This window comes from Brienomyrus brachyistius, chromosome 2 (genome assembly GCF_023856365.1).
Source record: "Brienomyrus brachyistius isolate T26 chromosome 2, BBRACH_0.4, whole genome shotgun sequence".
NCBI lineage: Eukaryota > Metazoa > Chordata > Actinopteri > Osteoglossiformes > Mormyridae > Brienomyrus > Brienomyrus brachyistius.
This window is the reverse complement of record NC_064534.1, coordinates 44,419,520-44,447,172: the sequence shown is the minus strand read 5'-3', so window position 1 is coordinate 44,447,172 and position 27,653 is coordinate 44,419,520. Positions and strand designations below refer to the sequence as shown.

The following is a 27,653-nucleotide window of genomic DNA, read 5'->3' as shown; positions in this document are numbered from 1 at the left end:
TGCAGTTTCTTTGCATTTTTTATTAAGAGCTTTGGCCAACAGCATTGCATAACATGATATGTACCATTCACCTGTAATCTGAATGCAGAAAGTTCCAAGGAGGCAACTTGTCTCCATTTTTACTGTTCTTGCTGAAATCTTCAAATTCAAGAACAAAGGCCATGAAGGCCCCCATGTCTAGCCAGGGTTAAGACACAAAAGCTAAACTAATCTAATTTTGATCCCACTGTCAATTGAACAAGTGATAGACTATAGTGTGCCTCCCACCCTTGCCCAGGTCAGCAGAAAAAACCTTAAGTCTTTGAGTTGTAAGCCACACAAGTCTCTCCGACAAGCTGCCTGCCAAGATCAAAGGCATGTGCTTATGAAGAAAAAAAGCAGGGGCATTCTGATCATCTCAGGAGCTGCAGTGTAACATACACAGTCCTTTGTTTTCCTATTTATTTGAATTCAAGTTAAGGCCTGATTGCAGTACCAAAATGCTATTCATGCATATTCGAAAATGCATTGCTGAAATGCAAAAACTTTGGTCGATCAGAAATTGTATACCCATGAATAAATGGGTATTTCAAACAAAAGACTGATATAGGAGTAGGGTGAATACTCCAAAATGCGCTTTTAAATTTATGACAGTTCTATTGCTATATATAGTTGTGCTTATTTAAATAAACAACACACAAGTTAAACCATTTACTTCATCAACATTGCTTAATATGTTACTTCAATTAAAATCAAGCAAAAATGAAAACCAGTTATCAAAAGAGACAATAATTTGAATAACAATGTATCATTAGATGAGCTGAAACAAATTGATTTACATTAATACTATAACAATAAATACTATGAACAAGGAAAAAACACTAGTTCCTACAATGATTTTACAAAATACTGTTTGTTCATACTGGTATTGCTTGATACATACTTAAGTATGCATTTCATGTTATACTTCTCAAATAAGTCTGTGCTTTACAATTAGGGCACTACCAGTACTATTAACAAGGCAAGTGATAAACTACAAATTTACTTTCTGAAAATAATAGTCAATATTAGTCATGATTTCATAGATTGTATTAAAGGGATGTATATAGATCCTTGACTTCCCATTACCCATTACAATCTGCAGTGAATTAATATGAATACAACAGCATGTTCATTATGTGTCACTGGCATAACACAATCCCCAAAAATCTGTCTTGTTGTTCTGTTAAGGCAAGCTATTACCATTACATTCCCTTGTCATTTTTATTTTCCCTCTTTAGTGAAACATACTTGGAAAAAAAAACATTATTTTATAGAAACAATATAATTTAACAAAATATTTACAAATAAGTATGGAAATAAACTTACATGTTTCAGGAAATACGGTCAACTGTTTGGCCAGTGATTTCCTGAGTCGCAACACTGTAAATCTACCATTAAATAACAGCTTTTGCTTATTTTTTCCACTTTTGTTCTGTAGACAGGGCTTTATATTGAACTAAGACCTGTGCAGACATTTGTCTGAAGCACAGCATCATACCACCATGCATTTTTAGTGCAGTGCCTGGGTTCATGCTGTGTGATGGAAATCTATAGGGACCCATCTCCCAGAAGGCTGCCCCATTGATTCATCACCTAAGTTTTAACCCTGAGCCACAGATGTTCCTATATGCGTTTAGAAACGGAATTTCAAACTAGTGTTGTCAAAAGTATCAAAAGTACTGAAAGCATCAATTTCTATCATGTATAAAATGGTTTCAGTACTCATTCTTCATGGTACCAATTCTACAGCCTGCACTTCTGGTTTGTTGGTTCTGTTGTAGGCTACTAATGTGCGTGCCTAGACCTGAGTGCAGTCTCACACACGGGGTGTTAAGCTAAGAAGCATCAGAACTTTCTGTACTGTGCTTAAATCGATAAAGATTGTGACCAGAATAGCATCTGGAAATACTTTGGCTTTGTGCTAAATGAAAGATACAGGACATATGCAAGTTGTGCCACCACGCAATACTGACAAAAGGGGCAAACACCGCAAATTAGCTAAATATTTAAAGGACAGACACGCAACACCATACGAAGAGTTTCCAGAGAGTACAGGCGCTCCTCTACTTACGAACTTTCAACTTACGAACTTTCAGACATACTAATGAATTTGGAGTTACAGACTGTAATTCCAAATTGTGTTCCTTGGACTCCCATTTCCTGTCTACAATATTTTTTTTTCTGTGCGCCAGTTCCACCTAGTACGACTCTGGCCGCTGCTCCCGCAGCACAGCAGCGTAGCATGCGTACTCCCAGTATCCTAGTTCTTTGTACTTGCTCATCTCATTCGTAAGTAGAGGACCGTCTGTATGTTATTTCTGAATTTATGAAATATTGCTTGTTTACATTAAAGTAGAGAAGTGACATGCATTTTTTCTACGGGTTAAACCATTTTTGTAGTCAGTTAAAAATTTCAGCAATAAGACAACAGACTGCAATTTTTTTTACCCGTGGGTTGTGTATATAATCTCATGAGGTCCTGCTGATTAGTGTTGACCATTCACAGTTGTGCAGCTGATAGAAGTGTTTGTGCTTTGAGACACAAGATAAAGAATGCATGTAAAAGTAATATATATCTGTTAAATTATGCACTGTAAAAATAATATAAACATGTAATTCATAATAGTATTTATTTACTGTTCACAAATGTCTCTGAACATGAATGGCTACTACTGTACTTGTGCTTTGACTGACAATGTAATGCGAAGGTGTTTTTTTAAATATAGTGACATGAGTTTACAAAAGGTTGTCATTTTTTTTTACCGCAAACAAAATTGCAACTGAAATAAAGTTTTTCTTGTGTTTCATTATATACTATGTTACAGGCCTACTTCAGTCACCTGTGTTTGTTCAGGTAACATGCACACATTTGAATGAGAACACAAAACCACGAAAAGACACAGCATAGCCACTACGCACATAACACAGATAATACCTCGATGTTATGCTAACTAATCTGCTATATGGCACACAACGGTAATATTCTGAGAGAACTACAGAAAGGTTTTACTCCCCCTGGTCTGCTTAAGTACACTCTTCGCCTCCTTAACATAACTCCAAGACAATATACAGGGACATAGACAACCTAATAATTGGAATGACTTAAATATTTTTAATTATCTTTATTTTACTTAAATGTTTAATAGTAAGTTAATTACAAACATTAAAAAATCTACCTAAATATCAACTAATAGCATTTTACCTTCAAGAGGATTGTGTTTACACATTAACACTGTTGAATCATTTCTGAAACAGCATTTTTCTGGACTTTTTTCATAGTGTAAAAATATGTTTCGTTAAGAACACTGACGGTTATTCTTTTTTCTTATTTGTGCTCACTGAAATGAGTTTATCAATAGACAAAGCACAAATGTCAAAATCCAAGATTTGAGTTTCTCTGACAGGATTTTTAAGGAAAAGAAACAAATGGCTCTGGTCTCTTTCACAGAGATGACAGCAGTAGTATCAGCTTCCAGAAGCCATTCCATCAAAACAGGGATCCTCAGTATCCTTTCTTTTCCACAGCAAAAAATCTTGAATGCTTTCACCAGAAGAAAAAAACCCAAAACACCAAGGAAAAAAGTAATAAATAAAAAGACAAGATGCACAATGTAATGGTTGTGGTTCTCTCAAGATGTCATTGAATCTGTACCTTCCATTAAAAAACTCTGAGAGTTACCTTTTTTGCCTGAAAATAGACTGTGATGCTACTGTTAGTTTAAGGACTGGCTTTCACATGACCTCTACAAATGGCCAAATATACCAACACTGTCTTCAGATGTGCCTGGAAAACAGTATAATATTAATATTGATAAATGCATAACTCCACCCTCTGCCCTCTGAAGAAAAGTATAGACTGCAGTCTTTGCTTATGTACAAAAATTGTCCGACTAGCTGCCGTCACTCCACTCAGGCATGAGGCCCACGGGGTGTACCGTGTGGTACTGTGGGGACAGTGTACGGGGCATACCATGAGTGTACAGGTACTCATTGCCCTGAAGGCCTGCAGAGGACGACTGGAGACTCCCACTGGGGCCGCAGGGCCGGCCTAGGGTCTGATGGGGCGCGGAGCTATGGTACACACCATGGGCATCGCTCAGGGGAGGGGAGGCATGGCTCGCCACCCCACTAAGTCTCTGCACCAGTGGACTGGAAGTGAAGTGCGCAGAGAAATGCTGATAAGGCAGCCGCTCTGTTGGCTGCATAGGTGCCACAGGACAGCTGCTGTAGGGTGGCACAGGAGCCCAGGGACTGCAGCTGATGTCCTCCAAAGCTGTCATGGCTTCGGGCCCCTGTGTGGCACTAGCATACATGCAGGCCTGCCGTTGTGCCGACTCTGTTCTATAATTCCCTGCTAGGCCTGCAGACTGGGAGTAGTTAGCAGAACGGTAGTAGGCCTCATCCTCACTTGGGGGGCTCTCAAGGTAGGACTTCTTGTATGGGTGATCTCCTGTGTGGCACTCATCCTCCACTACAGCCAGAGACAAACAAAGAGCTGAGGTCACCAAAAAGCACCTTAGCTAAAAGGCTAACAAACTAAGATCACAAACAAGCAGCTTAGCTTAAACACTAATGCAACAGGCATGATATCAGAAACAAACTATTGAAGTTCAAAAAGACAGCATCAACACTTCAGAGATTTTGAATATCTAGTTTTGAGGAAAACTTTTGACATTTGTTCCGTGGGTGTAAAACATTATCAGCTCTTGGATATTTTTCTGAATTAGTCATTCTGCATTAATTTCCCTTCCATGTCAGACAATGAACTTGGTTTTTCATTCTTCAGATTCCCTCCTTTAGAGTCATTACTCGAAAATAGTGTGAAAATTCCCATTCATGGAATAGTACTCTGACTACAATTTTTAATTTTCTTTCATTACTTGCAGTTGCGTTATATTACTCGTCAGAATCAGAACTTGCTCATTACTCATCCCTGAAACATGCCACATTCCACTACTCTATTTTGATGCAAAGCAGATACCTGTTTTTATCGGTTCCATGTGAAGGAGCCATACCATTATGCTCTTACTATCTTCTGCTGGTGGACTGGACATATAATTCCATGAAGGTGGTTTGGATGCAATTCAGAGTTCTGATGTTTGCAAATTGTAACTTCAGAAAGCTTTTTAAAGATCAGTACATACTATGGGGCCACTTGGGTTTATCCCAATCTGTCTTTGTCTTTGAAGCATAACCTAACATATATAAGGAGTAAGAAATTTCTGTAAAATAAATGAATAAATTAATGTAACTATAGTAGCTGTTCATATTTAACCTACATGTACACTCCTGAGCAAAAAAATGGGCCAAACCCTAAATGCTGAACATTAACCTCTGACTAGTTTTTTTATTATTATTTCGCCCTGAGGGTATTCCACAAAGCAGGATTTCCTAGTAAGTTTCGTAACTTAAGCCAAACGTGAAAACTGTCCAAAAGGAAGAGAGGTAAGTGACATTTCGATTGGACAATCCTTACATTTGGCTTATATTATCTGGCTAATGAAGAAATCCTGCTTTGTGGAATCCTCCCGAGGTAGGTTAAAACACCTGCTTTGTGGAATACCCCCCTTGAGTGTACGTACTTTGTTATTGCCAAGCAGTAACTTGTATTTTTTCTTAAAAGATTGATTTTCTGAAGTATTTCCACAGTAGAGTGTATTTTAGCATTTTAAAGCACAAGATGACGTAACTTCCCGTTTAATTTGTGAATTGACAGAAGTCTAGTGGTGTTGCGGTAGTGGAGACCTGCTCACCTTTCCTCTTGGTGCAGTGGTATGCCTGACTGTGATCATGGGGCAGGGGGTAGGAGCCTGTCTGGGAGAGCAGGTTTGGTGGACTGCTGCCTACGCCATTCTCACAGGGGTATGGGGAGCTCAGGCCAGTCGGTGTAAGGAGGCCACGCGCCTCCCCACTATAAGGGCTCCGGCTAGAGGTGCTCCGTTGACGCACTGTGCTGCGAGGGACCACTGGGTACTCTTTACTGTTGCAGACATGCGAAAGCGAGAATTAGGCATGACAGTGCATGGGGAAAGCCAAGTTTTTTCTTAACAATGATAAACCATTATTTCCATTTATGACCATTATTATGATATGATGACAGGATGACTAACAACTTCTGAAACAGAGTGAACCTGTGCAAGCTAAAACAGCCTCATTTGTCCTAATTGCCTTCATTTAACTAAAGATGCTACATATTTTGTTTGCATCTGTCTCTCCTGGGCTTTAAAAACAGTAATACGGTAGTATTTTTATTCAGCCCTGCAAGTCAGTATAGTGTAAGTAAATATTTTGTTTTCTTTGAAGGTTTAATAGAATCTTCAAATGCTTGTGTAAATAATCAGTATGGCAGTGATATTATTGGCAGTGCATTTGTATGTGACCACTGAAAAAAGTCAATCACCAATTTTAAAATAAAAGCTTTAATGAGCTAATACACTAAACCTCAACAATTTAGCCAATTTAAATAAAAACCCAAAGGCATTGGTGTCACAATTACCTCTAATATGAAGCTTAGATTTTACACTTTAGTAATGCTGCGACATTCATACAGAAATTCATTTTGGCATGACCTGACTAAACCAATCTGACTATGGGCTTCAAAAAAATAAGGAATTCATATAAAAAAAATCCCCCCTTCCTCTCACACACAAACATGGACATTCAGACTCTGACCTTTCTCAAATTGTAGAGCATTTTGCTGCTAACCATTATTCAACCCTAAATTTCAGTAACATACATAAGGGCTGGATAGAAAAATACTCCACAGTATCTCCACTGCTAAACTCAACCATTGACTCACTAGCTTCCATCTCCCTTTTTTTTGTAAAAGATATGATATGAAATTTGATATGATATGAAATAAGATATGAAATTTAAGAGTTTTTTGTTTGTAATAATAAAAGCTAAATTGTTCAACCTACAAATTCTTGATCTTTTACTATTCTTACAACAGGAGGCATAGCGCAGAAATTCAAGTTCCTCAGTAAAGGGCAACAGGGTCTCAGACTTTATCAGGCAGGATCTTCATGTAAGTGTATAGTAATCAGTGCTCCCTCCTTTTAGACTCTTTCATATTATTAAAAATGTTTTGGGCACTATTAATGACTGCTAGTTTGTAGGAGCTTCCACTGTTGTCATCCAGCCATAATAACCAGGGAAGCTTGTGGCTACTTCACTCTTGCATAAACTGAAACATGCTCACTGGTTTAGATTTTGTACCAGTATGATCATTATGGTTTAGGTTAAATGAAGCCCCCCCCCCACCTATCTGGCACCTATGCTCACCACTGGATGAGAGAGAGTGAGAAGAATAGTTCCAGCATAAAATGTAATATTTATTGCTTCTTTTTCTGTTTAAATGGTTGGTTTTGTTGACTACAGCAGAGAATGGCAAATCAGTGTCCCCTAAGGCTAAAACAGTGTGCTTTTGCAATTTTCTGATCCTTTAGCAAAGTTCTGTTCTTTAACCTTTAAATTCTAAGTGCTAGGGAAATGGCTATGGGAGAAAAAGCAGTAGTTGATGGTCAGTGTTGTGTTTTGACAAAATATCTGACTGTATTATTCATAGTGATCATCTGAGTGAATCAGACACGTGAGAGAAAAACCCTCTAAATTCTGAATTTTATATTGCTGCTCATAACATTTGCTACATATAATTAAACAGTTAAAAAAACAAGAACCAGACAAAGAATAATGATGTATTCTGTTTGAGTTTCAAGATTGTTTTGCCTAATATGAGAATAATGTGTTATAATCTAATAAATTATCTTTCCCATTTTTTGTCCTAACATTTGATTAACGTATGTTTATTGGCTGTTACAAGGCAATAAAGAAATCATTCTTAAGCATAAATTCATCCAATACATCTAAGAAGAAAAGTCTTATCTGCATTTTTAATTCCTGAAGGAAGCAGCAGTTAAATCTGTCAAAAACACTCTAAGGTGTGTGTGGCTATTACAGATACCTCTGCATCCTAGACATCCTGTGCAGCTCCATGTCGTCGCTACCTCGGAAGCCTTTAGCAAAGGGGTTGTTTTCAATCTTCAGCTGTGTGATCTGTGAAACAACTATCAACGTGTTAGGAAACATGTCCCTTGTGCGTTACTCTGTTACATCTCGGTTACTTACTCTGTTACGATCATTAGTGATGACAGGAGTGTTACCAAGAGTAAGGAAAGAAAATTGTGCCATACTAACATTTCATTACTCTGTTACATCTGTGATGGTGATGATAGGAGTAATACCAAGAGTACATATACATACTAACATCTAATGAAATCGTTTTACAATAATTATTAACAATCTTCCTAGATAACCCCGATTATAGATGTAGAAACATTCAAAGAACACCAAGAATGGGCTCTTGTTTCTTAGTAATTAAATACAGGGAGGTCTTCTGCAGTAGACTATTCCCATGTGACAGTAGTGGTAGCTTCTGAATCCTTGATCTTTGTGACGAAAGGGCCTCGTTTTTCTGTAGCAATGAATTTATGCTTGTAACGTAATGCAGCAAATATTTCTAAATAATCTCTATGAAAGTTTTCTATACAATATTAAAAAAATTGTATTCAGCAACCTAAAGAAATGTTCAGTAATCAAGTATAAATCGAACTGATGTTGCTTACTTAGTACACAAATATAAACTATAAATCAAACATGGTGTGTACAAAAACAACAGGTATATATATATATATATATATATATATATATATATATATATATATATACACGAAAACTTTGTGTTGCTAGCATGTATGCGCACTGGTGCCACTCAGTAATTACATTGCCAAATTTTGAAATACATAATACATAATACATGATACATAATTTTGCATGTTGCGTTTGTTTTTCCACCCTTCGATATATTCAGTAGTTGAATCATGCAATTGAAACTGAAAAAAAACATTTAACAAAATGTCCATTTATCGAGTTCTGGTTATATCTATGCTGCTCCAAACTTCCTGTAGATACATTTGGAAAAATTATTAGCCACTACAAAGTCACTTTTTATGCATTTTTCCTTCAATAGTTTGTCTGTACTACTTTTTATATCTGTGCTGTCCAAACTTCCTGTAGATACAACAGTGGTGAGCACTGTTGCCTCACACCTCTGGGCCCCGGGTTCGAGTCTCCGCCTGGGTCACATGTGTGCAGAGTTTGCATGTTCTCCCCATGTCATCGTGGGGTTTCCTCCAGGTACTCTGGTTTCCCCCCACAGTCCAAAAACATGCTGAGGCTAACTGGAGTTGCTAAATTGCCCGTAGGTGTGCATGTGTGAGTGAATGGTGTGTGAGTGTGCCCTGCGATGGGCTGGCCCCCCATCCTGGGTTGTTCCATCCCTCGTGCCCATTGCTTCTGGGATAGGCTCTGGACCCCCCCCCCCCCCCCAGTAGGATAGGCGGTTTGGAAAATGGATGGATGGATTTGACAACAAAGTCACTATTTATGCATTTTTTTTCTCCTATAGTTAGTGTCTGTACTACTAGTACTTGTACTACTGTACTACTCGCTTTCTTCACTCCCATAAAAAAACTAATGCTACCAAAAGGACCAATCCCATTTTTTTGCAGTCTGCATCGCCGTGGCATGTAGTTACATTTCTGGGGAGGTGCACATCAGACTACGGCAAGATCGGCTACACCGTAGTCACGACTTCGATTCGAAGCAGAAATATAAATCAACATTGTGGGCAGAGAAACATCAAAGTATGGGCGTGATGTATGTAAATGACCCTAACGTATATTCCGATTCAACTTTCTTAAGTGCATTTTTTAAGTCACGCACCCATACACGACCAAACGCAATACTGGAGTTTTCAGAAAGCCGAACGTGTAACCAAACAAAACTTTCTGACACGTATCATACATTTAGAAACAAATTTTACAGTCCAAAACGCATGTGAATAACTCACATCACTGTATAAGAATTACAATTACAAAGTATATTACTGGGCAGCATTCGAGTGACATCTGTCTTGTCAACGGCCCTAGTAGGTGAGTGAAGTAGGCTAAACGACCGGTGGATTATAAAGCAATTCTATCAATTTTTTTTATCAAAAAATAGGCTCCGTTTTGAATTCTGATTCATCTTTCGTATTTTCGTACACTTACATATACTTCGTACGTACTTAAACTACTTACACTATATAAAGCAGGGATGGCCAATCTTACCCAGAAAGGACCCCTGTGTGTGCAGGTTTTCGCAGGAACTCCCCCCACACTAATTAGAGGACTGATTGGCTGAAGAGTCCTCACACCTAAGTGTGAACAGCTGACCTAAAGGTTATCCAAAAACCCGCATACACACCGGCCCGTTGCAGATAAGATTGGCCACCCCTGAGGTAAAGGGTCCCCAATAGAACTGCCTGACCATGACACTCGCTATTTTACACGTAATGGGATAAATGTGTGGGCTTTTCTCCTGCATTCGATTATTTCCCTCCAAGTTGTAACTAGGATGAAAACGTCACGAAACGTCCCATAAACGTCACTTCTCGTCGGAAACACGCCTCTTTTATGACGTTGATATTGCTTGTCCGACGGGTTTCCCCTGTGACGTCATTTCAACATGGTGGTGTTCTGATGAGTTGAGCTACCTATCTAGATGTGCTATCGAGCCTTACTGCGCATGTGCAGTTCCACTGTCTTGGGATTGATGTTAGGTTTTAGAGGCTTTAGAGGCGATATTTAAGAATATCGCTATGAATGTACTAAAATATTTGAAAAAGCTTTTAATGTGGTTTGACTAGTTGGTGCTTCATGTTTGTATGTCTCTCGGAAAAAAATAATCTCACTCCAAAACTGCTAAGATATAAAGCAACAACACACAGCAGTATGTTCATGGAGGCAGCCATGTTTGTTCCGAGATGCGGTAGCTCGAACGGGAGATAGTCGGACGTGATGTTACTCACCTCCGAATTTTCGAGTTCTGAGAGATAATCGAACGCAGGATTCGTAGCAGTGACTAGCAGTTAGTTTGGAATTATACATTACAGCCTACGCTATAAACTTGTTTGGCCTATGCAGTTGACGGCATTATTATATTATCAGCCAAGGGCATAACTTTGGTTTTATTATACATTATGCAGCACCATTGTCTAAAATGTGTATTGTGCTTCTCAGGAGTAAAACAATTGACTATTAAAAACAGAAGAAACGAAAGTACATCTTATATTAATTGTCTATTGAGGGTTACATGCAATAAAGCTGCGAGATTTAAAAACATTCTATCTAGCTTTGCGGTAGTATCTGTTTGGGGGAAATTGTTAAGAGATCGTTAAATTCAAAGAATCTCCCCTAGCGTGGTCCAGGTCCCGAGGGGTAATAGACTACCACCATGTAGTCAGAATAAAAGGGTTTCTGCAAATTTCAATTAGATTGACAAATAAAATTAAAGTTTTACGTTTTGATTGTTTCCAGAATAATTGAGGGCGTAACCCCTTATCTCGCTTGATGAATTTCAGTTCTTGTTCTGTCGCACCTTCTTTTTAAGGTCATGTGTGATGGCAGTAACCGCTCTCATGAGGGGAGAATAACATTTAAGCACTTTTTTGACTTAAGGACCTGATGGAAGAACAGACCCCATTTTATGCAATCAGCTAATAAATATTGTTATGTTATGAAAAACAGTCCTTCTGTTAATGTTCTAATGAAAGTAACACAGCACATTATTAACTATAGAACGTTTTATTTAGCTTAACATAATAATTTTGTTATTGTTACTATTGATGGTGCCAGTAAAGATACAGTTGTATTAACAATAATGGTAACAGTCATTGTGGTGGAATTTAATCATTATTTTGACAAACCTATTTTTTTGAATTTCAAAAAAAATTTATCCAAGACCATCCACAGACCTCTGACACTTTATCTGAAAAACAAAGATTATTTAAAATCGGTCCAGATTAAGACATTCCAGATTAAGAAAGTCCTAATTTAATTAAAAGTTTATTTGGTTCTTTCACGTGCCCCACCAATTCCACTGGAAATACAGCTTATAAACTAAAATAATGTTGGAAAATACGTAAACGCTTATTCTGCATTTAACGGTACACCATAAGCGTAGGGCTGCGCTTTCTTATCTTTACTTTGCAATATTTCGCAGGTAAACCTTATGTTCGGGAATATTGCAAACAAGACAACGTCTGTGTGGATAATACCTTCAGAAGGTTAAACTTCTCGTTAGAGGATTGAAAAGAATTTGTAAAAAAAAAAAACAAATAAAACGAGATCTATTATTCATTCCCTCAGCACTAAACTATGTAAGTTAATAAAAGTAATTATTTGCCCAAAAGTTTGTGGTCTACGGACCTCTAGTTTACGTTTACGATCGGATATAATTAACGATATCTTTTTCGAAAAAAACATTCGTTTGGATTTCCTCTTTCGTCTTGATTGCATCTCCTCTTGATTGGTTCGTAAGGCAATAATGGTTCTCATTTTCCTCGGCTCCCTGCCCCGCCTCACCTTTTAAGAATAGTATACGGACCTAGGCAGCGACAAGAAAACTGATAAACGGCCATAAATGAAACATATTTCTAGTAACATTTTTTCATGGAAACCATTCTCTAAAGTACACTTCAAATATACAGGCTAACGTTCGTTTCGTTGGTTCGTTTAATCGTATTTTTCGTTTCAAAAACCGACTTAGGATGTAGGCCTACTAAGATTTTATGGTCCATCAAAATGAGCTTCCTCTCATATAAATAAGATTTTTCATGATTTGACCACGCTGCTTTTTTGTACTAAATAAAGAGAATCGAATTTTCATAGTCTATTCCTTAGCATATTTATGCGCCATTAAACCATTATGAATTCCGTACGCATCAACACAATAAACAAATTACCCACTCAGTGCTGGCTAAATCATTCACTTGGACACAAATCCCAGTAAATTTCGCTTACTGGTTTCATAAATTCAAAAGGTGAGTAAATAATCTTAAAGATAAGAATGGGATAATACATAAATAAAATGTATTATCAGAGAAAAAGCCAAAATTAGTTTATTTTCGTTTATAAAATATATAAAAGATAAAAGCTCAATAAAGCTAAGTTGTCTTTTACTTTTAGTCTCTTTCAAGTGAATCAATCATGTTAAATTAAAAATTTAAAATAATAGACTCAGATAATAGAAATTATATAATCATTATTACCTGACATAATACTTATTATCAATAATAAATTTATGTTTGCCCTACGAATTAAAATATAAACTCTTCTTATTCTATATGCATATCCATATAATATGGTTCATAATAAAATTTTAATTTATTGGATCTAAATTTCATAGGCATAACATATATCTTGGCTTGCATATTATTATGTTCAATGAGGACCTGTTCGATTTGGACTAGAAAATTTCCATATAATGTAATCTTAACTTTACCATAAATGTATAAACATTAACTATACATAACAATATTACCTGATATTTATATGGTATTATGATTAGTATAATTAAATATTATATTATGTATTATTATTATATATTACTATTATTAGAAATATTATATTATGTATTACACATTAACTGGAAGTACATTATATTTAAACAGAGCACTATACTGAACATTTAGCTGTTTCGGATGTGGGCTAAGTTTCTGTGTTTCTGTACGTATGTATGCTATTTCTGTGTGTGTGTGTGTGTGTGTGTGTGTGTGTGTGTGTGTGTGTGTGTGTGTGTGTGTGAAAGAGGGAGAGAGAGACATGTGAGATAAATAAAAATAAGAGCTCTCAAACAATAATCGGATCCACATTTCATATTTGGAGTCTCGCCTACAATGTCTAAAAACAGGTGAAATATATAATATGTACTCTTAGATACATGCGGCTGCCATCATATATATGCTTCACCAGTTGTTAAATATTGAAACAAATGTTGTAATTATAGAAAGCTTACCTTAAAGCAGAAGTTAATTTGGACTCCCATGCAAAACATGAAATGTATTGGAAAAAAATAAACTGGCCTTATTTTAGGGAAAATCATACACCTCATATTAAAAAAAACATATATTCCATATATAGAGGGTGTATTAAGATTAATTTAAGAAATAATTTTATTTGAATTACAGAAGTAAGCATGGTGCTTTTCCGATTCTTATAGAAGACCCCTCTCATTTGTCTGATTGAATTTATACCCTGAATTTAATAAGCTAGACTGTTGTGTTGTAATTTTCTTCAGCCCTTAAAAGTTTGTGGTCTCTGACCTTTATTGGTGGGCTTGGGGTGTTCTCCCTGCCATAAGAAGCATAACAGTTTTGATCAAGGGAAAGAAACAGTTTGGTTCCTTATCCAAGTTGTAAACAGACTTATTGGAATAAATCAAACTGGACGCGTCTAATACAGTAAAGTAATATGAAAAGAAAGCTGTGACCGTGCCACTGTGACTTTAGTTTTGTCCATGCAAAGAAATTAAAATAATTTTTTTTAAAAACTACCTACATATTTTTAATTATTTGTTCTTGCTAAACACTTAAATTTACACACAAGTGCAACACGGTTGTTCCTATAGGGTAATGCGGAATTTATTTCAGGAACTTCTCAGATAGACAACTGTACTTTTTTAAAAATGTTTGCCTTTTTTTGTGTCTCAGAAAAAAAACACTGGGTCTTTTAAATCTTCACAGTCTTTTAAAATACTTTAAATATAACCAGAATTTATTGGCAGTTCCTCATTAATATATTACCAAGTGCTTCAGCCCTTTCAGACTTAATCTTCGAATATTTATAACATCCGTATCTTTGACAGACTTCAATTTACATTAACGAAGCAGGACTACACCTTACGGTTCATCCAGAAGTTAAACGCCTGGGTATTTGATAAAATAACTTCGTTTAAAATATTTAGAATTTAGAAGTATTCTTCGATTTTAGCTGATCGACGCCAAACGTCACAGGGCGGTTTGATCGAATCGACACGGAGTGAGTTTCCCAAACCCTTCTTTAGTAGCGTAAATTCCAAATCTTTTAACATACGACGTAGCGTTAGGAAGGCTTCGGGAAACTCACAAGTGCATGACATTTTTTTGTCCTTCATGCAGCCACTTTTAGTATATTAAAGCAGCTAAAATGCCCACAATATGTAAGACCACGGCAGAAAGTACCCATAACTTTGCGAGTTCACAGTTGGTGTAAATACACCTATCATCATTGGGTTAACTTTCCCACTGCTGTATTTTGGTTTGCTTTTTAATTTTTTTTAAAAAAATTGTTCTATTCAGGCTAAGTAGCATTAATTAGCCCACGTAGCCCTAACAGTCAATTATTGCTTTCAACACAAGACAATCTTGTTGGCATCTTAGTCACAAATCGCCTCTACAATGTAAAGAATTTGGCCTACGCGATAAAATATATTTTATTAATTATACGAACAGTATATTGATCAGTAATGAATTTTAGCTGTATCGCTTTTGTAACAGAAACACGCAAACTGTAAGATTTTCACACATAATTATGGAACTTAGAAGGTCAAACTTCTTACCTTATGATTTTGATAAGACGTAACAGCAATAAACGAAGTCTCGGCAAATACGTGAGTACAAAACGCCGTATTTTTGGACCCAAATCCATTATTTTCGTCGGCCTTCACGATATGAAGTCTGGGTTGGTATTTGTGCATGGAGTTTAATATTATCTGCAAAAATATGTACCAGTATTAATACATTTTACCGGAATGTATAATAAGCACGCTAAACGCACGAGCTAATACTTTAAATTGTAACACTTGCAGAAGTATAATTAAGTAGCACAACACATTCATAACCTTAGCTATAAGCAGGAAATACTCTTGGCCATTTAAGTAGATTTACATTTTTACACACTTCCTAACGGAGACAGCATATATTAACTTCAGATTCTCAGAAGCTGCCCTCAAAATTTGTTCTACAATACTAATAACACAGAATGACACTGAACCAAGAAGTCGATATTGTGAAAAGGTGTATTACTAGTGAACGTGCAATGTATTTTGTATTAAAACTTCAATCAACACAAATAACTTACTGTATAATTTCCTTTAAATAGAATATACTTAAATGTATATTCATATGTGATAAATATATCAAATATTTTTTAAAATTACAAAAAATAAGCAGATGGATAAATACATGCACATGCATACATTCATTGATTTGCACTTTACTTTGGAATTACTTGTTTTAGTTATCTTATCTTATCTTATCTTGCCTTGCACAGCATTTTCTCTATGTGACTTAGCTGGTATCCCATTTCTCATGTTACATATTTGTAAGGTTGACCACTAGTGTATTTTTTCCCCATCAGTTTGGCTTTATTATGCTGTTTGGCATTATTTCAATCACTAAAGATATGAACGTTTTGAAACTTGAGAATTCCTGTGATTTTTTTTCCTGCAATACCACAAGCTTCTGACGTACACATTTATGACATGATACGCTTAGGCTGCTCAGTTTATGTCTCTGAAAACCCATCCAGATCCAGGAATCACATGTGATTATCAGGGGACACATATAACAATTCAAAATGGATAGAAAATGTATTATTTATTTAGGATAAGCTATTCATTTTTACTCTATTAAATTAATTTTGTCGACATCATCCTCTTTCTCAAATATTCATAAATAAAATACCTTATTAATTTTGGGTTGAACTAATGTTTCTGTTAGATTAGGCAGGTAATATGCTATTTGCATAAGACATTTTTTGGCATATATTTGCAAAGTACACATTTTTTCCTTCATTTTCATACTTAATTCCTTTTCAGATGTGAAATCCTGGGTTGTTCCCTGCCTTGTGCCCATTGCTTCCGGTTGCCCCGCAACCCAGTAGGATAAGCGGTTTGGAAAAGGGATGGATGGATGGATTCCTTTACATTTTCTTAAACTGATGTCATGATGTACACATAAAATCTATTTGCTGACCAGCCATGGTCCATCAGTATATAATAAGTAATGTGAAGGTTACTGAAGCTCCTGCAGCTGTTTTATACTTTCAGCTGTTGGACAATAATGACAAGTTTGGTATAAAATTGCAAATAATTATCTAGCCAAATATCAGCTAGAAAATGATGAAATCAAACGGCTGCATAATCATTGCAGATCTTTATTTCAGTATCATGTGATGGATAAGCAGTTGGGAAACGGATGGATGATGGATGGATATTTAAATATTAATTGTACAGTAAGTTCATATATGTACACTGAAAATAGTTGCATCAAAATCACAAAGATGGACTAAAGAAGAACTAAAATGTTTGCATCTAAAAGATCAACAGTCTAAAGACTTGCCCACAAGATGGCTGCCCTCTACTTTTAACTTCTAACTTCTAAGCGGGTTCGGAGGCACTGGATTTTGTCCTTGTACACACAAGCAAAACTTGCCAGTCTTTCCATTTGTACGGAGACTCTACTTACAAATGAACATTTTACATTCGATAAAGCACTTGTTTGTTTTAAAGCCTTTTTGACAAGTTAGGTATTCATGACATTTATTTTTATATTAACTAAAGAATTAACTAAAGAATTCAATAGTGTAAATTTTCAATGAGCAGGCAGGTTATTTTTGCTGAAATTTTAAACATAATTTTAGTAATAATATTTTTACGTTCTTTGATTTTTATAAATGTATTGAATTCATACTTCTGTGTGCTTTGTCATGATCATCATAACAATATAAGAATTTATGTTATAAAATGTTTCTGCAAGGAATAAAAATAATTCAAAAGAATTCCCCAAAGTCAGAAGTATATGCTGTATATGTAAGTACTTATTAACATTTGTATGATTATTTGACACTGCTGAGTCATAGAATCAATGAATTGCACATATCTCTATAACATCTAAAAGTTGAAGCCTTGTGTGCATATAATGCAAACAATAAAATCTTGAAAGTATATACTGATCCTATTGAAATGGTATACGTTACTAAACAGCACTGAGAAGACTGACTGTTATAAGTTAGTTTTGCCTCAGAAATTTTAATTTGACTATTAAATCCACCCTTTTTGACATTTTGTTTTCAGCCTCTTTTAATATTGTTCCAAATGCACCATATTAAATCTACATAAGACTATTGAAGGAGATGCATGACGTAAGTGATGTCAGTTTTTACAGCATATTTGAGATTTGAACATTAATTGGGCTCAATTGCACTGGTTTCCTAACAAATAAAATCCAAACAGAAATCTCTGACCTTAGAATGCTGAAAAGCACACTAATTGGGCTCAAAGGCAGTGTTGCTCAACAAACAAAACCGATGCCTATGCCAATTCTACATTTCCAAAAAAAAAAACACAGCCTGGGCTGGAACTTCAGAACTGAAACATACGCTTAGATTGTTTATTATTGCTCTTCAAAGCATGGAATGCATTAGTAACATAATGTTTTAGGTCAACATGAAATAAAAAAAACTTACATACTTGATGTATGTATATTCATAAACCACTGCCAAAATCTTTAAATCCTATGGACAGCCACGGTAATAAAATGAATAATAATAATAATTTTTTGTAAAATCCCTTAAATATCAAGTGCCTTGAACACAAGGAAAATAATATACAGACAACAAAACATTTAACACTTACATGTCCAAATGGATCGAGGTGGTTATTTGTAAGTTTTAACTTTTGGAAGGAGACAAGCTGCCTCATCCAATGTGCTCCAGTGGCGGGTGAGTCTGGGTGGACATAAAGCCTGCCAGGCATAGCAGGCTCAGCCTTCCCCGTCACAGACCTGTATCACCGCAGTTAACATTGCATTAGCTTGACTTTCACACATTCACAATGCTTACAATCACAATAGGTGAGCTCATCATACATTAACAATGGCTTGACCTGGCCACACATTTGGAGTGATATGAATGAGCCTTTTAGACAACCAACATTTACATATGTCAGACCATAACTACCATTAAGTCAATATTTAAAATAAAATAAAGGTAAAATCCTGTTAAGTAAAAGAGAATGATAATAGCACAAAAAAACTGTCCAATAAAACCATTGTCTTTGAAAACAACCATTTATAAGTAGCATTCATCAATTGCACTCTTCTTGTAATTTGGTCCGTTTCAATGTTAATTTCATCAAACTCATTGTTTATTTATTTCAATAATAGTATAGGTATGTTATTTTAAATAATTTTCTGTAGTGTGCATTTAAATTCTGAGAACTGACACGTAATTAAATTTCATGTTATGTAAAATAGGCTTTTGTATTCTTCTTGCATTAATCAAAATTTAAAAACTCATACTGTAACACATGTGCTTGTCAAGAAACTTTTAAATAATAAAATCAATAATTACTGGATAACTGCATAATATTTTTGTTGATCAAAAATGATCAAAATATAGGTATTGATAAGGACTGAGGGGGCGGCATGGTAGTGCAGTGGTTAGCACTGTTGCCTCACACCTCTGCGACCCGGGTTCAAGTCTCCGCCTGGGTTACATGTGTGTGGAGTTTGCATGTTCTCCCCATGTCGTCCATGCCCCCCCGGGTACTCCGGTTTCCCCCCACAGTCGAAAAATATGCTGAGGCTAATTGGAGTTGCTAAATTGCCCGTAGGTGTGCATGTGTGAGTGAATAGTGTGTGAGTGTGCCTTGCGATGGGCTGGCTCCCCATCCTGAGTTGTTCCATCCCTCGTGTCCATTGCTTCCGGGATAGGCTCCGGACCCCCCACGACCCAGTAGGATAAGCGGTTTGGAAAATGGATGGATGGATAAGGACTGAGAAGACTGTTTCTGATTCCTACTTAACAGTTCTTTCTTTTGTTATATGATATATGTCTTTAAATGAAAACTTCCAGGGGACCAGGGGTGAACTGAATGGTATTTATTTGATATATTTATGAAAACATTTTCTAAAATGTTTCAATCAGCATTTGTCATTGTAAAATCATTTTTTGGATCACTCACAGTGAAAAGTGACTGGTTTGGTGTTTGCTATTCAAGTGGTACTTTTCAAGGTTAACTGGAAGTTTAGATTTAAAATAATGCCAATAAATTTAAATGTAACACACATGTATTGTTAGCAGAAGTATTAATAATAATGATATTATCTATTTTCTATACCTGCTTGTTCTATGCAGGGTTCACAGGGACCCAGAGCTATCCTGGAGGCTACAGGCACAAGGCAGGTAATAACCCAGGATGGGGCACCAACCCATTGCAGAGTACACTCACACACCATTCACAATCTGACAACTCTGGGAAACCGGGAAAAGACCCCAAAACATTACGCAGAAATCATGTAAACTTCACACACAGCCAGGGCAGAGACTTGAATCTGGGTCCAGAAGTGTGAGACTGTGCTGCCCTAATATCTATTATATGAAAAATGTTACTAGCAGAATTAGATATTTAATCAAGTATCACAGAGTTAATCCTTAAGTGTTACAGGCCTTATGTTAACAGTCATTTTAGAGCTACCACTGTATTGTTATCTTTTAGTTTGAATGCACACATACACACCATGACAACTATAGTTTGCCTTGTTCAAGGAAGACAAAAAGGAACTTTACCACAAATAGCGTAACAGACAGGTTCATTTAATTAAAATTCTTCAGAGTAAACAGTGAACACTACCCACCTACAAAATCCCGAAAAAAGCCACTGTGGGTATAAATTATTTAAAATATAAATGTGGATGTAAAATCTGTAAATCATTAATATCATACTTATTATTGGTAACAGTAACAACAAGAATTAAATCTTTATTTGCATTGTGACTGCTTATGGGATAAATGCTATAAAAGCTAGATGGATGGATGGATGATGGATGGATGGATGAATGCATGGATGGAAGGATGGAACTAAAATATCATGACTTAATGAACTACTTTGCAATTAGTAATTGGGCTTTTCTAGAAGGCCACATATTGATGAGCCCCATCAATTAAATCACTGTCAGAGTAAACACTTTTATTACATTTGTTACATACCATTTGTTATCAGCAAATTTGTAGCGGTGATCATCTGCAGGTACTATATCCATCAAGAGAATATATTTAGTTTTTGGATTTAGTCCAGTGACTTTCACTTTGTAGCTTGGAAACATTCGCCTGGAAATGAAATGAGTAGAAGGAACTATTAATGATGGTAATACTGGTGATTAATACTGATGATGAAATGTTTTTAGTACTGCTTGAGGGGTTCGACAGATGTTTTTCTTATAGTCAGTTCTTAAGTTTAGTAATTTGCCATGTATTTTAATCATAACCATTGCATATAATACACTTACAGAAGTATACCTTAAGGTTCCACATGCAGCCCAAAACAAATATATTTTCTGGTCCTGGTTCCAGTTCCTGTGAACCTGTACACTACTGTAAAAGCCACAATTTTTTTTACAAGTCTGCTTAAATGGCTGTATAATAATTTGTCTTAATTCATTCAACAAAACTAACTGAACAGCAAATTTCCAAAATTCATGTACTCTATGAGGTATATTATCAAGAATACTTCTGGAAATTTAATATGAGGACTGAGTAAGTTTTGGTTCTCAGTGCTCTGACATACGATAATGAAGCCTGACTAGGTCAACTGCATCTCCATTCAAAAACAACAGCTGTGTAAATTTGCTTTTCCAATTGTTATTAGAGAACAGCTTTGTTAATAAATAAAAGTCAATAAAGCATTACAATGCCAACAAATTAATAACAATAACACATATAAATAACATTTGAACATAATTTTATAATGCTTTGAAATGAAAATAAACATTAGATTTATGTGTGTCCTTATATTGACTTAAAAGGAAAAGAGATAAACAAATAACTTCTTAAATACATCGTTATTTACAAATACCATTTGATATATAAAATATTTCATAAAATACTTAAAAAAATGTATTGATAATTTTGTTAATAATACTTATTTTATTACAATTTGTTGCCATTTCAAAGGCATTATTTATGTGCATGGCTACTTTATTATTTTTTAAATTATGATCAGAAAATTCTTTTAATATTTTTTGCGTTTATGTTACACTCAAATCTTAATAACAATCATCCATCAAAAAATATATATGTCAGTGAAGTTAGCAGTTAGTTAGCCTTCTTCAGCTAACACTGACCAGATGGACTAACACTGGCCTTGTACTGTTTTGGCAAAAGGTGATGTGTTGCTGGTGGTGGGGGGATATGTTGGGGGGGGGGTGTTTAAAATGTTTCCACTAGGACAAAAAAATTGGTTTTAAATGATCTACATTAAAACATCAGTGTGAATAGAATAGAGATATAATATTTAAAATCATTTAGCCCATGTAAAAGGTTTCATGATAAGGTTTAATAATCTGAAATAGACAAAATTCCACAAACATAAACTTCAATACGTATGACTGATTGAAAAAGATCAAAAATGAGTGAATGTTACATTAAGACTATAGCTTCAGTCTCTGGTACTAAGACCGTAGCCCTTGAACATTCAGCTGAAAACATACTATTTTTTTCATCTTGAAAATGCTATTTCATAAAAATACTAAAATATCCTGTCCTGGGTATACCCCACTTCATTCCACACACTTCCTGGGATAAGCTGCAGGATAACCACAATCTCAGACAGAACAAGTAGTTATAGAATATGGATGGATGGAAAAATACAAAACCCAAAAATCTTTTTGTGCTAGCAATCTAAAAGAAGGGGCTTTATGCCACATGGTTGCTTTCTTTCAGTTAGGGGAAATGGATTTACATGAAAGTTGTACTATTTTATTTGTCTGATACATATCAAACAAACACAGATGTCCAAATGCAGCAAAAGATGTATCTTACCTGCCTGCCTTAGTGATGATCATTTCAGTTCCAACTTCGTGGAATTTTGTCCATAGCTCTCGTTCATGTAAGTAGACGTTTATACCTTCCATACCCTATTAACAACAGAATGTACATTAATGTAAGGATCTATGCCTTTAGCACATGAGCAAACATATAAACCGAAATTAACATTCGTATTTAAACGTTGTTTTAAAAACATATATAGTAAAACTGCCAGCTCATTTTACTCGTAGAGATGTTTATAACGTTGTTAGTTAGTTTTGAGTTCGATTCCAAAACCAATCAACGGCCATTCATTAATGTAAGAACCGGCTTTCTTTTAAGGAGAGCAAATATGTTACTGAAGTCAAACACTACTTTCTGAAAGCTGAGATAAATTGCATATCCTTCGTTTCAGAAGAATCTGGTAAAGTGTGTGTGTGTGTGTATGTGTGTGCGTGGGTGGGTGTGTGTGGAGTCGGGGGGTACCGCAGATATGTCAAATTACGGTTGCATACGTTACACAAATAGGAAGACAATGCAATGTTCTATTCATTTGTGCAGTTAAATGCAGATATAGTCAGTATTGAAGGATAACACATTTGGAACTCTGTTCCATCTATCCTATTTTTATACAACCTATCAGAAAAAAAAAGTCTAAAGTAGTTTAAAGCCTTTAAGTAGCTTCGTGCTAAAACTTGTCTTCGTCAACGGTGGTCAGGACAGAAATAATGCCGTGACATACGCACGACCGCTACTTTCTAACTTGTTATTCTAAAATGCTTTGTTATGAGGGATAAAATGCTATTTAAGTCGAATATATAAAGACGATTACATAGCGATACAGGCAGAAAACATATTAGCAACAAATGAATAGAATAATAGGCTACTTTGAGCACACGCCATAAGAGTATGAACTAGCGAAGGAGAGCTGAAAAAACGGTGGATTGCTGATTAGCGTAACTACAGAAAGCTAAAATGGTAAATATTGAGTTTCGTATTCTGTACTGGACGTCTGATACCAATGTAACGTATTTTCCACACCTGTTGATTTACTACAGAATTTAATAAAGTACCTCAATTTATTTTTCTAAATAATTACATACTCTAGAACTATATAATTCTAGAATTATCTTGAAGTAAGATTAACATTCAGATCAGTGTTCGGTTCATATTTCTGATGTTTTTTCTATGTCAATTCATATATTTGATGTTTTAACATAATTCTAACCTGTTGAGTGTAGGTTGTCTGGGATGACGGAGACTTGCTCGAAGTTCCCAGCTGACTTTCCTGTTTATTGTCGTCCTGTAAACCCTTTGACTCCGACTCATTCGGAGTAGCGGTGAGCACAAATGCTTCATCGGCATCTGCCATATCCGCAAAGCCTTCGGTGAAGGATCCAGCTGCCAGAAGGACAGTGAGGATAATAACACCGATAAGTAAAACATACTGTGATAAATTAAAGCGAAGCATATGACCAATACCACATATGTATATTAACATAAAAAGTAAATGCCATAAAACAGAATCAAGTAAACTACCTACTTAAACGCAAAAGGCGAGAACGATATAACCCCCCACCTTTGTTTTTCAAAGCGGCAATCTATTTTCGCCGTAAATCGGGGTTGTCTCAATAACTGGTGCAAATGAATTTACATTTATGGTGGGTGAGAAATTGGAATTCCTTAAACTGTCGCTAATAAATTTAACTAATATTAAACATAACCAATAACAGATTAGTCTACTGACTGGGAATTAAGGTACCTCATATACAAGTTTGCCATACACAGCTAATAATTAATGATCAGTTGTGTATGGCAAAGCTATATATGAGATACCTTAATTAATATATCTTCACCACACAACGATATACTTCTTAATATAGTTTTTTGATTAAAAATATTTTTAAAGCAAACTCGCGTTTATTAGGAACATGATACTCCAACGGACAACAAGAGTTTTATGTGTTCTGGATATAATATAGTTGTATTACATTATTACAATAAAGAATTATCTTGTTTGTTTTATTTGTCACTTTATTTTTAATCTTTGCGAGTATAAAACCGGAAATTGTACTGCATGATGGATGCCCGTTTTAATTTAAAAAATAGTCGGTATATTGTAAATCAAAATGTAGCAAAAAGCAAAAAAAAAAAAACACTTATAACTAATTAACTAGTTCTCGTGTTTTATAATAATAATAATAATAATAATAATAATAATATAAAAACAGAATGAATACATAGCATGCTGCATATCTATTGATAGTTCTAAATCCAAATACAATGGCATGCTTTCAAAAAACTTATATTACAGCTAATCCAATTTATAACTAATAAAGACAATCTGCATGTTTTACTCACAAACCTTTAACAAAAACAAGAATGGCAAGCATATCTACTTAATTTGTGATAATTGTCCTGTCCTAATGGGATAATATTCTTTAAATAATAACATGATATTTACAATCGATTGTTTATAACCTGAAACAGATACGAGTAAGAAAGTATGCACAGAACTTATGCTAATATTAAGGAACTAAAATCACAACATGCCCTGCAGAAAACATTCCAAGAAACCAAATAAATAATCATTACATTTCACAAGACGTTCTGGCATTACTGCAACGTAGAAATTTTAAACTACAAAATGTAATTTCGGAATATGTAAAGCTTTATTTAAATTGAACCTCATTTAAGACTTCAGTACACGTAGGCCTTCGAAAGCAGAGATAGGTACAAGAATGACCAAAGCGAATCAACCATCGTGATGGCGTAAAATAGACTGCACGCTGAGATTGTATTACCTCGTAGTAAAAGATGAGTCGTATATTGCAGTCAGTTCCTGGTGGAAAATGCAGTTGTCCTGATTTCCCCAAGAAATGTTAATGGTTTTTGTGAAGTTTATACCACATTCCAAATGCTCAGCCCAATGCTCGCACGACAGCAGATCCGCGTATTTGTTTTTGTTCCAAATGCACTTCCAGGTTGCCAGGCGCCCAATCAAAATAAATATAGGCAAAATGAATTGATCTTTCTTGCAGAAAAACGGTCCGTTTATCCTTTTTCTTGAGAACCGTTAGATTTTTTTCTGTCCGCCTTGCCTTGGTGATTGTTCTAACCATAGCAGGAATAATCTCCAAGAAGAGCAGGTTCGTCTCCGCCTTCAACCCCCATCACCGCTCTCTCTCTTATTATCTCCCTCTCCTGTACTATCTCTCTCCTACTCACTCTGTCGCTCACTCTCTATCTTCAGTTACACAAGAAAGGCTTAGGAGTCGTAGAAGTCTGGCAGAAATTATGTGGGGGTAGTTTTGGTAGATTTCACCAACCAGTTCTACCAAACAGCCACGATTCGTTCCAATACTTCCTTTAGAATCCCACCTCCTCTGTCTCTTACATCTCACCCATACTGTCGCTCTCCCATTCTTTCCGTCCCTCATCTGTACGCACCGTAAGGCAAGCTTTACTTGACAAGTAACACCGAAATGTTATGTTGTCTTGATTACGCATAAAACTTAACCTAATAAGAATATCACACTCTATCAGAGGGAAATACCGTTGTCTACAAGACTACAAACCACGCCGTTCCTTCAAAATATGCTCGCGGTTCCTAAGAAGGATGGTTTGCTCGTTCTGTGATGAATTATGCCAAGCGCACAAGATGCAAAGGAATATTTTGAGTAGATCAGCGATGAATAGTTTCAAACAACAGCATTTTTTCTTTTTAAATATAATTTATGTATGCAACTAGTAATATGTTCATTGTCCATTGTTCACTGTAAATAAAACAATGGATTAATGCATGGATTAATGCAATCTTAACACCGAAAGAGTATTCATTCTTTGAAGCTGAATGGTCCAGACAGAGGTAAATGTCGTATTTACACGTTACTCGTCGAACAGATATATAAGGGATATATAGTTTCATAATTATAGAATAGGCTTGTGTATCAAAATCACTTGATCACTGGAGGTATATATATCATTTTTGTGCTTCAGGTTAGGCTATATTTGCAGTGTCAGTATCGCTGGCAATCTGGGTGCAGTTTTATTAAGAGTGAATGCCTTTGTCATAAGGCTTTTGCTGGCACATGAACACAGGGAAAATGTCTTGGCTCGCCATGCGATTGCTTAGACGCAAGGGGCTATAGGCCTACCTCTCTAAGAACGCGCTCTGTGATATCTATGTCTGATTTTTATTGGAACTTGTTATTTGTTTTTGAAGCAACAATACAAAAATTTCCCAATGTGCACAGAAAACATGTGGGTGAGCACGCCAAATTCTTGCTACATGCATGCTACCAAAAGACAAATGCTATATAAAAGGACACATACAATCTTTACACCATATGTTGTAGCCTGTTAAAATATAATGGATTAATGTTCCTTTACCTGAAGTTCAAAGAAGCACGATGTGCCATATAAAGTCGTTAAACTGACTCGGGTATATTTAGGCATATTTTGGTCGTTTATGCTCTTTTTTTTAAGACATTCACATCTTACCTCTTTACTTGATATGTAGGCTCCCTTCGCTGATAAATACACGCTTTCGAAGAATTGCAATGTAAGTCGCGTACGCGTACCGTTACCCTATACATTGTCTGCTTGCATGACCCCAGAAAATAAGCACTGTACAGGATATCTGCTATCTCATTTACTTTTCTCCCATAGAAGTCACAAAAGTCAACGCTTAATTATAAGAACCCTTTTCTGGCGGCGTGCAAATAAATCCATAAATTTTGTGGTTAAAATTACAACTGTTGAGGAATATATTCATATAATCCTCAGTCGAATACCAATAACGAAGCTCATCAAGTAAGCGGCCCCTGTATCCTGATGCATTTCATCATATGTATATGCATCAAATCATTCGTCGCTGTATTTAATTTCAGGAATTAATGAACAAAT

The 27,653-nt window shown here is 35.7% G+C and overlaps 1 protein-coding gene across 4 annotated transcripts; it reads right to left on the bottom strand.

The window, feature by feature from the left end:
- LOC125714787 (T-box transcription factor TBX5-like) lies at window positions 1-27,653 on the bottom strand. Of its 4 annotated transcripts, none has more exons than XM_048985766.1 (9): window positions 27,249-27,653; window positions 23,974-24,146; window positions 22,761-22,855; window positions 20,931-21,050; window positions 18,577-18,724; window positions 15,499-15,651; window positions 7,985-8,076; window positions 5,775-6,001; window positions 1-4,492 (listed from the first exon to the last, which is right to left on the bottom strand). In XM_048985766.1, the coding sequence occupies exons 2-9, from the start codon at window positions 24,115-24,117 to the stop codon at window positions 3,912-3,914; spliced, it is 1,560 nt and encodes a 519-aa protein (XP_048841723.1). In that variant the 5' UTR covers window positions 24,118-24,146; window positions 27,249-27,653; the 3' UTR covers window positions 1-3,911. The 4 variants fall into 4 exon arrangements, with proteins under 4 accessions (XP_048841723.1, XP_048841715.1, XP_048841733.1 ...); XM_048985758.1 differs by lacking the exon at window positions 27,249-27,653 and adding an exon at window positions 25,550-27,208; XM_048985776.1 differs by lacking the exons at window positions 15,499-15,651; window positions 27,249-27,653 and adding an exon at window positions 25,550-27,211.